The sequence below is a fragment of the Engystomops pustulosus genome, chromosome 2 (assembly GCF_040894005.1).
Source record: "Engystomops pustulosus chromosome 2, aEngPut4.maternal, whole genome shotgun sequence".
Taxonomy (NCBI): Eukaryota; Metazoa; Chordata; class Amphibia; order Anura; family Leptodactylidae; genus Engystomops; species Engystomops pustulosus.
In genome coordinates, this window is record NC_092412.1 from 144881631 (window position 1) to 144893704 (window position 12074).

Below are 12074 nucleotides of genomic sequence, written 5' to 3' on the forward strand. Positions count from 1 at the left end.
ACAAGCTATGATGTCAGCAAGCGGCTGACTTCATGGTGTGTGCGACACAGCGCACAGGGACCCCAAGACAGAGACAGAGCTGAAGACAGAAGAGGACATCTGGGGGCATGGAAAAGGTAAGTACAGATTTTTTTTTAATAGACTTCAGTATAAGAAGAATTACAATTTTTCAGCACATTTTTTTGAGCTTTTACTCGAGTATGTATGGTATGTTAACTTAATATATATATTACAATGACAATTATCTAATTATTTACATATTTTTTTAATAATGTTATGTTACTGGATTAAAATTCTCCCTCTTCCTTATCACCTCCTTTCTTGCATTTTAATATGGATGTATCATAATAATTTTAAATGAGCTTTATGAAGTGTTCTGTACGAGCACGAAACACATTTGGAGACATTCATCATTGTGGCGTAAGTGCACGAATTGTGTGGTAGTTTACATTGGGATGTTAGATTACTAAAATGGGCCTACACTGACCATAAAAAGGCATGAGTATCAGCAAGAAACAGCAAGAAAAAAAAATTGCTACAAAACTGGCAGAAAGTCAATAATTAGTCCCACCCATTGATTTTTTTAAATGAAGTTTTTAGTGAAATTAAAACAATGAAATATCAGAAAATTAGGAGAGCCATCCTAGGATTGCTTTTTTCTGGATACATCCCTAACTTGGTTGAGCAACACCCCCCAGCCTTTCTTTGGTGGCTGTAGATAGCTGGGGTCCAGAATACCGGAATGGCTTGCTTATTTGACCTTGGGCACACTATGGTCATGGTACTTGGTATTGGGACCAGAGGATGAGCCTACAGGCAGGTCTTCAGCAAGTGGTGTGTGCAAGAAATATGGAGGGAGAGGCTAATAGCTTTTTCCCTGGGTCAACCCCTGAGGTGTATGTAGGAGTCCCTGGATGATGGAGGATGGGGAGCCCGCGGTGGTGATACAGCCTGATCCAGGAATCACACAGAGGCACATTGTGCAAATCAACTTACAGTTCTTTATTCAACTTATAACGGCAGGTAATGCTCAAACATTAGCTGCAGATTCAGTAGGCTGGTAAGCTGGCGGGAGATAGCTGGTCTGCAGGAAGGATTGCTCGCAGCCTGGTAGTAACTTCAGGCTGGGCTAGTACTGGGCTGGGTCCGGTTGGAGGACCTCTGCTCTGGGGCTTGCCCAGGGTGTCAGGCAGTGGCATGAGACACCTTTTCTTCCCTGTAGTGTGTCTGGATGGCAGCTCTGCAGGACCAACACACTGATCACCTCACAGAGAGAGAAGCAGATCCAGTCTTTCTAGGCAGCTCCTAACTCCTTTTATTCCTTTTTTTACTCAGTAGACTGAAGATAAGATGGTCACAATATTATGCTGAATTCACCAGCAACAAATAGGCCACAGCTTACCCTCGAAAAATCATCTTCTGGTGGTGCCAGGAGCAGACAGCTGCAATTTGAAAGGGGTAGCCTATTTGAAATGTACTATTTGAGATCTAAAACCGACTAAAGGTATGTTGAAAGGCAACCTTCACAACCACCTGTACATAGCAAGTTATTCTGAAAGTGGCCTGAGACAATTCAGTAAAAGTCAAAAACAAGATATTAACTAACCTACATAAGTTACTACTGCTTTAACTGTCAATAGTTGTGTATCTCTATGTATCTCCCTATCACACAGTAAAGATCAATGCAAGGACTTACCTTTAGGGCATGGGTTTACGGGCACTGTGCATTTCCTCTTCTCTGTAGTAGGTGGACAGAGAGATTCACCCCCTAGCTGTGCCTTCAGAACCTTCCTACTTCTCTCTTCAAATGCATTCTTTCTTCCACATCTTTTTCCTTTCGGAGTACACGGACCCCATGGTCCCCATTCACTCATTTCACATTGTGCTGTAACACAATAAACTACTCATCATTTGGAGTTTGAGAAATAAGACCACTAAGAACTGTTAGATGCTGCCAGATCCAAATGCAAAATAATCTAGCACTCTTGAAGTTTCATTCTGCTTTGAACCTTTATATTGTCACATTTCTTCTCAACTGGTATTGTCAAACAAAACATCATCATACATGTGTTGCTACAGATCAGGACTAAAACTGCCTGATTTTATATATAAAATGCACTTGTTATCAGTTTTTATCACACTTAATTACTAGCACCTTTAGGTAGGTATGAGGATATTCACTGTTTACTGCTAATACTTTCCCCTTTAACCTTCAGAAAATTGCCTCCAAAGTCATATACACATGAGTAGTCACTTTCAACCCTTTCGTATCTGGGGACCAGCTGCACCCAAACTCTTTTTTTTTTAAAGTTAAAGTTCTTTGGCCGCGGCCAAGAATTGGGTGTTCTACAGCCTGGTCTTAGGCCATGGCCTGGCAGTTGGGGACCACTGCTTTTGGTGGTTCTGTGAGCTATACAATTTTTTGTTTGTAAGCACTGTTCTTTTTTGTTATTAATACTTCAATTCAATATGAGCCTCCTTGTCTTCTAATGATTCCATAACTCAAAAAAGATGTTACCTAAATTAATTTATTTATTAGTGAGAGTAATATTATAATTGGGCATATGCAAGGTGTCTTGTTAGCCTTCTATATAACAAGTGGTGGAATCTAAAAGTAGTGTAAAAGCTGGTTCATTTTAATTGTGTTTTATAGAGACAACAAATGGAGAAAACATGAGATTCTAGAAGGGGCCGGACTGAAAGCGTAGCTAGGGGCAGGCCCACATGACTAGGAAAGCACTGACAAAAATGGTGAGAGACTTCAAGTGACTCTAAGAAGTTTTTTACTAACGTGTCTTCTGTACATTTCAGGTGTTCTAGAAGAGGAGCAAAAAGTAAATGGCACAGCATTTGAAGCAGTTCTAGAGGGGTCTTCAGAGTTATCATAATTTAAAATGATGCTGGAGAATGGGGGGGGGGGATAGGCTGAGAAGGCTCTGAACTGCCCAAAATTTTGAGAATCTGGTCTGGAAAATAAAAGGTGAGGAGGATAATGGGCTAAATCAATCTGTCCTGAGAGGACAGTATGGGGCCTCTGAGCCAGGTAAAGGGCTAGAGATACATTTACTAGAGTGGATGAAATGATAAGCCAGATTTGGGTCTCCCAGGACCTTCCTGTCTAGACTTATTTGGTGGATCTTGTTATGGAGTGAGAGGTCATTGCTTAATGTTATAACCATGTTGGTTGTTGATATTTATGCTAATAAAATGGTGCTGTGGTCAATAAAAACCTTGAGTCCTATTGAAAGGGTTCTAAATGAAATGGGAATGAAGGGAATCTGCTATTCCTTGTCAAGTTCCTCAGGCACTTGGAAACATCCTGGAGGACATTATAAAGAAGGCATCCCAGAAACGCAAGTGTCTGAAATGCATGAGTTTTTCATGTTACCATGAATTTAGCTGATTTGAAAGCATTTTTCTATGTTAACATTTTCACAGCTGCTCACACTTTCATATCGAACCAAGGGTAACATGAAAAACGCATGCGTTTCAGACACATGTGTTTCTGGGATGTGTTTATGAATGCATCCAAAAAATGCCACATGTGAATGCACCCTCAAGGGCAAATAGAGAACTCCTTATTGGAACATGTGTCTCTCCTGTTAAGGGCTCATTCACACGCCTGTCTGTGGGGATGTATTTGCGGCCGCATATGTATGTCCCCATAGACAGCAATGGCGGCCCACATGTGTGGCACCGATTTGCGCTGTACACTGGGAAAAGATAGAGCATGCTCTATCTATCCCCACGTGTGCAGGGCGTGCGCCACTGTTGTCTATGGAGGGGGAAGGGTCACCTCCACCTCCTCTCCAGGGCTCGGCGGTATGCCCGCCTGGTGGGCATACTACAATGTGAATGTACCCTAACTCAGGTTATGTACCCTCCTTTCATGTATAGTTGGAAACCAAGATGGATTTAGGAGCACTTTCAGAGAAAATATAGGTCTTGGAGAAAGTGGGAGGGAGAGAATAGGCTTATAAAACATGACTAGACAAAATTACTGCATTTTCCTTAACAGTTTTAAAGTATAGTTGACCAATGTTTTCAGTGCTCTATGCAAAAAAAACATTTGTACCAAAAAGTACACATTATTTTATAAAAGGAGTCAATGGCAGACATTGAACTGCACAGGTATGTAATTGCATGAGTCTGGAGCTTATATTTGGAGACACTGTTCAAATGTGTATCCTAAACATGTGTCAGACTTACCGGAGCTGCATTCCTTTGTGCCATTTGCTGCAATAAATCCTTCTGGACAGGTGGAGTAACATACTCCTTTATGTAAGTAGAAACCATCATTACACTTTGTGCAAAATGTCTTGCTGAAGCATTCCTCACAGTTAGTCATTTTACATTCTAAAAAATAATTGGTAAAAATAGCCATAGTCAATAAATAATACTTTAATTTACATAATTGATGTGTTATCTATAGATATATGGATATTCTTACTTGGACCAATTCACATATTGTTATTCATTCATGTTTTATGGTTAAAGGGATATTCCATTTTTTAATAATAAAAATATTTATTGCAAGGGCTGAGCCCTCATCAATCAGAGGTGGGATAATAAACAGTTAAAATCACAAACACATTAGATATCACCGCATCCCAAAATGCCTGATCTATCAAAATATGAAAACAGTCCCGGCAGTGGAAAATAGTGCCCAAATGTCCGAAACGCCACTTTTACACCCTTTTACATCACATAAAAAATGTAATAAAAAAATTATCAAAATGTTGCACAGCCCTCAAAATGGTAGCAATGAGAATATCAGCTCATTTCGCAAAAAAAAATTACACCTCACACCTCTGTAAACCATAGTATGAAAAAGTTATAAGCATCAGAAGATGGCAAATTTATTTTTGTACACATTCGTTTAATTTTTGAAATGTATTAAAACGCAATAAAACCTATATAAACTTGGTATCATCATGATCATACCAAACCAAAGAATAAAGCTGAGGTGTTATCTGGAGCGCACAGTAAAAGTCACAAAAACTCAGCCCACAAGAAAGTGACTCAAATGCGTTTTATTGCCAATGTCACCACAATTGGGATTTTTTTTCTAGCTTCCCAGTACATGGCATGGAATAATAAATTCACTAAGGTTCTGCGTCCGAGTTCGTGCATGTGTCGCTGCTGCGCTGAGGTCCGCCGGAGTTCACCTACTTCTTCCTGGTGCATGTGAGTGCTTGATCTTGCGATATAAAACCTTTTTAAAATTCTGCGGTTTGTCCGAATCCGTCGGGTTGTCCGACGGCCCGCCCACCGATTTCTGTTGCATGCAAGCCGTTGCCGATGCGCCTAAATCCGATTGCGTGCGCCAAAATCCTGGGGCAATTCGGTGCAAAACGGAAATATTCAGATACCCGACGAAAGTGCAGCGTTCGGACCCTTAGTTACGACCCATCTAGTTTTGTGGGGTGACAATGTGGTTAGATTATCAGGGTACAAGGTGAATATACACTTTCATCTGGCTTCTGACATTGACGCATAAATCAGAGATGCATGAGATACATTAGATGCCTGTGTCTGCCTGCATTCCCCTTCCCCCGGAATACTTATAGATGACTTATGGATGCATGAGATCCATTAGATGCCTATTACAGAGTCAGCTCTTCTACATCTCTGTTCTAAGTCTCACAGCTATCTGCCTGCATTCTCCTTCCCCTGGATCACTTATCTCCTTGTAGCTTGTAGTTTGCAGCTTGTCTTTCTACACCATCTCCTGCCAGGAAGTGAGTCAGTGTCTGTGAGCTCCCTGCAGGCACTGCAGGGTGTGTGGCTACAGGCACAAGACACAGAAATCTCACTGCACGATCTCACACAAAAATCATGATGGCGAGCACCCGACCCTAAGTCTGAAGTTAAAGGGTTGGATCTACTGGCAACTGAAATTGTGTACAGCAGGACTGACTGATAGAGACAGGTTGTAAAATGCTGCATTTTTGTTAATAACAGTGAATTAGAAAATGTGTTATTTTGATGTGCTGAGTACATATAAGAAACTTGTCTTCGTGGTAATACCTCTCTAATGGTGATGCCACACATGGCGTTTTGAACCCGTTTTTGGTCCGTTTTTAAGCAGTCCGTCCAAAAACTGATGCATTTTTGACAAGTTTTAATTAAGATAATTAATTAATTGTCAAAAATTGAAGCATTTTCAAAAAACGCATGCGTTTTTTAATGGACTGCTTAAAAAAGGACCAAACGGGTTCAAAACACCATGTGTGGCATCACCCTAAGGGGTTAATCAAGTGGCTGTGTATGGAACTACCAATTGCAATCAAATTGCTTGTATTCACAATCAGTTTGCCTGGTTCTTGGCTCCAACTTGAGAATTCAGCCTATTATACGCTGTGCTAATTAATGCAGACACAACTTAATTCCAGAAGGTTTTGTGCTGCACTGTGTACTCTTTAATCCATAAAGGGCAAACCCAGGGGAATCTCACCTCAGGCGGCAGATGCGAGAGCCCTGGGGGAAGCGCCATATTCCAATGTTTGTGGGTGATTAGGGTGCTCACAGCTGCCCGAATCGCCTGACAAAGAAATTAATTGTAATCCGCTTAAGATGCCAGACGAAGGCCCGGGAGAAGAAAAGATTGGCTAGCACCCGCAGCCCATCATAGCATCACTACGGGTATGTATTAATTTTCATGTACTTGATTCATGATACTGTTTGAAGGGGGCTTTATTTATAATTTTTGCATCTGTATGTAGGGGCTGATTTGTTATGTGAGAGAGGACTATATATAATAGGCCAGAGGATCTGTGTATGGTGGGGGTGTCATGACTATGTATACAGGAGGGAGGCTGTGTATACTGGAGGAACTGTGTATACTGGAGGAGCTGTATATACTGAGGGGGGTGGCTGTGGATACTGGAGGGAGGCTGTGTTTGAGGTTTACAGTATGTACTGTGGATGGTTGCAATTAATCTAACAGTGGATAAGCTTGGGCATCCCCTAATACATCAATAACATAAGATATATTTCATGGTATATAAAAAGTAGAGGGATGAAGCGGCACTGTGAATACGGATTATATCCGAGGATAGGGTGCAGGCTTGTAGAGGTCCGACTCAGGGATCCCAAGTATCCAATAGGCAAAAAGTAGAAAAGCAGCACTCCGTGTCAAATAGGTGTTTATTTCACCAGTGGAGATTACAACGTTTCAGCTATCCCAATGTAGCCATTTTCAAGTAATAACATCAGTGTTACAAGGCGGGCTTATATCCCCCGCAGGATGTGACATCATCAGTGGACATACATAGATAAACAATTCATAATGTGACATTGTGGTCCAATTATGTTATACAATAAACAATAGTGAACATAGAAATCATGGTAAATCAATACTAAATAGATGAATAAATCAATGTTGCCACTAGGCATTCATCCCTTCATGCCGTCCTGTCTATTGTTTGTATATAATAAAACAGTGCATGTCCACGGTGGTTGCTTGGCAAGCACCGACGCAACTCATTCAGGCAAAAAAAGTAGAAATAGTACAATTAAAATACCCGATCGCGGCTCAAATGCATCAATCTCCCAGAGTAATCCATGGCCTTACCTACGGGTGATGCAGCAACGAGATCGCGACGTCACAGCGACACAAACCAGAGTCCTGCCTCCGCCACCCGTAGGTAAAGCCATGGATTACTCTGGGAGATTGATGCATTTGAGCCGCGATCGGGTATTATAATTGTACTATTTCTACTTTTTTTGCCTGAATGAGTTGCGTTGGTGCTTGCCAAGCAACCACGGTGGACTTGCGCTGTTTTATTGTATACAAACAATAGACAGGACGGCGTGAAGGGATGAATGCCTAGTGGCAACATTGATTTATTAATCTATTTAGTATTGATTTACCATGATTTCTATGTTCACTATTGTTTATTGTATACCATAATTGGACTACAATGTCACATTATGAATTGTTTATCTATGTATGTCCACTGATGATGTCACATCCTGCGGGGGATATAAGCCCGCCTTGTAACACTGATGTTATTACTTGAAAATGGCTACATTGAGATAGCTGAAACATTGTAATCTCCACTGGTGAAATAAACACCTATTTGACACTGAGTGCTGCTTTTCTACTTTTTGCCTATAAGATATCTTTCACATATATACCATAGTTGCAAAGGGACACATGCTATGCTAGACTTCATTTAAAGTACAGTATATATTTGACATAGCAGAAAATCATTCTTTTTGTAAAAAAAAAAAGTATTTTTCTTCTGAACCTCTTATAAAACCTTAGAAAAGAACACTTCTATATTCTATTTAACAATGGTCAACTTACTCATGCACTTGCTTATATCCCGATTTCGATCACCATAATATCCTTTAGGGCAGGATTGCAAGCAGACCCCAGTTTGTCGTATGTCATTTCTTTCCAAAAGGATAAAAAGCTTTGGTAAACACTTGACGCAACCATTAAACTCGGAACAAGCCTCACAACCTTTGGTGCAGCTTTGGCTCACGTCTGTACTTCCTGTTGGAAGAAAGGATTTACTTGCGACTACAGAAATATTGTAAATGGATACACATTCACGTTATTAAGGATTATTTAAGTGAAAACATATTTTTCTCAAATCATTTTCATTTTAAAATAATATTTTGTAATAAAATGCATTTTGGTATACATAATTGGTTGATCATTATAGTCATTTTCTTAAAAACGAATAAACTGTAAATGTTGTGAACCATTGCCAGAACCTTCACAATAATGATTCTTCACATTGCAAGAACTTTATAAAAGATCAAGGATGCTTTTGTATTTTTATAGAAGCATGGATTTCGTAGCCAGAAGAAGTCTAAATATTCCCACAAGGCGTTCCAACAAGATTATTGCTGATATGTTGTCATTTTTCACATATAAATTGACTAGCATTATACTAGAGAATAGAATGGACAGGCCAATACACATGGGGGCACATTTACCAAGCACAGTGCATTTTGCCTGTGTAGTGTGCAGGGTGCGCCAAATTCAGGATTTGTGGCGTACGTTCTTCATGAATCTTAAACTGCTCCACCATTTTTTTTTGCTGCACCTTTAGCAATTGTGATATCTTTAGTGTATATGGTATTATTGCATAACCCTCAATTCCTGACAGCTTTCATTCTGTAGCTATTTAACCCCTTACGGACACATGCTAGTGATGGTATTAAGTATTCCATGCCATGTATATGGAAGCTGGAAAAAAAATTGACATGTGTTGAAACTGACAAAATAAGACATTTGCATTATTTTCTTTTGGGCCCTGTTTTTAAAGCTTTCACTGTGTACTCTTAATGACACCTCTGCTTTATTTTTTGTGTCAGTAAAATCATGGAGGTACCAATTATATATGGGTATTATTATGTTTTAGCTGATTAAAATAGAAAATACTTCATTTTGCCATATTGTCCACTAACTTTTTCATACTTCACTCTACGGAGCTGTGTAAGGTTTTGCGGAATGAGATGAAGTTTTGGTTACCATTATGGGGACTCTCTGACCTTTGGATTTTTAATAACATTTTTATGTGTTGCCAAATGGCAAAAAAGTTGCGATTCGGAGACATTTTGGGGCTATTTTCCGCTTTCATTATGTTGTTCTCCAGCTGGAATAACCATTTTTATATTTTAATAAGTCCAACTTCTTGGGATGTGACAATGCCTAAAATATTTATGATTTCATTTGTTTATTTATTTTTGTTCGAGTTCTAAGGAGGGGGTTGATTTGAACATTTAGGTTTTTGTAATTTTTTTTGACTTTTTAAAAACTTGTTCTACTTTATTTTTAGACTCCCTAGGGTACTTCAATCTCAGGTGGCCCTAACAAATATTGTATTGCAGTATATAGGGAATTTTTTCCCCTATTCTCTTACAGTGAGCCCCTGTTACAGATTGTGCTGAATGAAATGCCAAGGAATGTTACATAAAGTCCCTGCTGTCACAAAAATTAAATGCCGCCCTCCGATGACAGCACATGGTATAAGATGAGTGGCCCTAAGATGGTGGCGCTCACACGGCACTTGAAGCTTTGCTGGGGCCATTTAAATGGCTAACAACTGCAATTACAGCTGCCAGTTGTTAGCCGTTAATTGTTTTGTGCATCGTGGTGCTGCAAGAGGTTAAAGAAGACCTGCCACCAGAATTTTACCACCCTTACTAACATGACGTTTTTCTGATATGTAAATTAGCTTTTTTTGATGCATGTCTCCTGGCTGTGACTCTTTTTTCTCCCAGGCTGGCTGTGAACCATGCCCCATTATTCTGACTGACAGCTCCTTATCTCTTCAAATCCCTGCTCTGCCTCTTTGGGGCTGAATATGCTAATATTCAACTACAGACATATTAAGCTCAATGTACATATGGGAAATATTGGGGCACATTTACTTACCCGGTCCAGTCGCGATCCATCGGCGGGTTCTTCGACGCTGATTCGGGTCGAGTCGGGATTCACTAAGGTAGTGCGGTTGATGTCCACCAGGTGTGGCTGCTGTGCTGAAGTCTGCTGGAGTTCACCGGAGTTCACTATCCTATCCTGGGTGCAGGTAAGCACGTGTCAAGCGACACATTTTTTTAAAAAAATTCTGCGTTTTTTCCGAATCCGTCGGGTTTTCCGATGGCCACGCCCCCCGATTTCCATCGTATGCATTCCGGCACCGATGCGCCACAATCCGGTTGCAATTCAGGGAAAAACTGTGTAAATCAGTAATATTCGGAAAACCCAACGAAAAATAGCGATTCAGGCCCTTAGTAAATGACCCCCATTGTGTCCATTTATTTCACAGTGCCTTGTGGTACATTCATGACATGTGACCAGAGTGACAGCATCACAGGTCTTTCAGCCTACTAACAATAGCAAACTGTACTCCATGATATCACAGCAGCCTCCATGGAGGATGAGTAGGAGTAGAAGCAGCTGTGATTTCATGTGATCACATACATACATACATAGATGGTGTACAGTTTGCTATTGTTAAGAGGCTTAAGGACCAGAGATGATGTCACTCTGGTCACATGACACGAACTTCTGAATTGTAAGGAGGCATAAGGTATGGGGATTATTAGATGGGAGGGGCTGGCCGAGCAGGAACAGCCACCCTCTGATTCCAGGTAACATAAGATAAAAGGTAATTTATGTGGATGTAAGTAAAACTATTTTTAGCTAAAAGAAGGGTGTCAGTTAGTTACTAGGGCTCTATAGGGACTTGTGGTGACATTTTATTTACTAACCTCTAAGAAATAAACATAATACAACATGTAGTGCCAATGCATGAAAAACATTTAACTAGAACTATTGATGAATGGTAAATGGATACCATGGGGAATTAGTGAAATTCAGAGCACTAGAAGATATCAAATTCAGCAGCATTAGGAATTGTCATTATAAATAGCAATTTGTGTTCTATGTCTGTGGTCACTATGGTTTTCCAAAATATGCCTAACCCTTTCAGTGCTGGGAGTGTTTACAACCTAATGACTTCTAGGAATGTGTGATTATTTATATTCTCGACTATTAACAGCTTTTTAAATCATGTAAACAACCAAAGCAAATTATAACCCTTTTAATTCCAGCAGATCTTGGATAAAATGTGCAATTGTGGTTTGTGGTTACCTTGTTCTAAATTCCTTTTCTTCCTAAATGTTAATTGTTTTACAGAATGTTTATATATCAAGCAAAATAACTTGTTAAACTGGTTTCTTTTCGAAAGTGGTTTCTGGTATTTGAAGTGGATCTTGCTCCCAGTTCCATTATTTAGTGGAATTAGGGAAGGTACTTATAAGATTTTATTTGGAATATTACCTGAAGTGCTGTAAAATCCCTTTAACGTAATTTATATTTCATATTGTGGTGAAGATTACTGTCCCAAGAAATTATATATGTAAAGCAAATTATATGCAATTTACCTCAAATTAATATAGTATAGCAGAACTGAATTTGCTAAATGGAAACATAAGAAAGGCATCAGCAGGCAATGAAATTTGGGGTCCTACATTTCCAAATAACATGTAAGAGGATCTAGGCTGTGTATTTCCCCAGCATTTTATATGGACAAATTGTTATTATT

General features: G+C 39.7%; 1 protein-coding gene across 3 annotated transcripts in view; it reads right to left on the reverse strand.

Moving 5' to 3' along the window:
- The window catches only part of RSPO1 (R-spondin 1), a 143876-nt gene that overhangs the window by 13745 nt on the left and 118057 nt on the right, over window positions 1-12074 (reverse strand). For all 3 annotated transcript variants that reach the window (XM_072136764.1, XM_072136762.1, XM_072136763.1), the window contains 3 exons: window positions 8315-8506; window positions 4210-4356; window positions 1697-1885 (listed from right to left, as the gene is read on the reverse strand). In XM_072136764.1, coding sequence (XP_071992865.1) covers window positions 1697-1885; window positions 4210-4356; window positions 8315-8506 — 528 coding nt within the window. The remainder of the gene's footprint in view (window positions 1-1696; window positions 1886-4209; window positions 4357-8314; window positions 8507-12074) is intronic.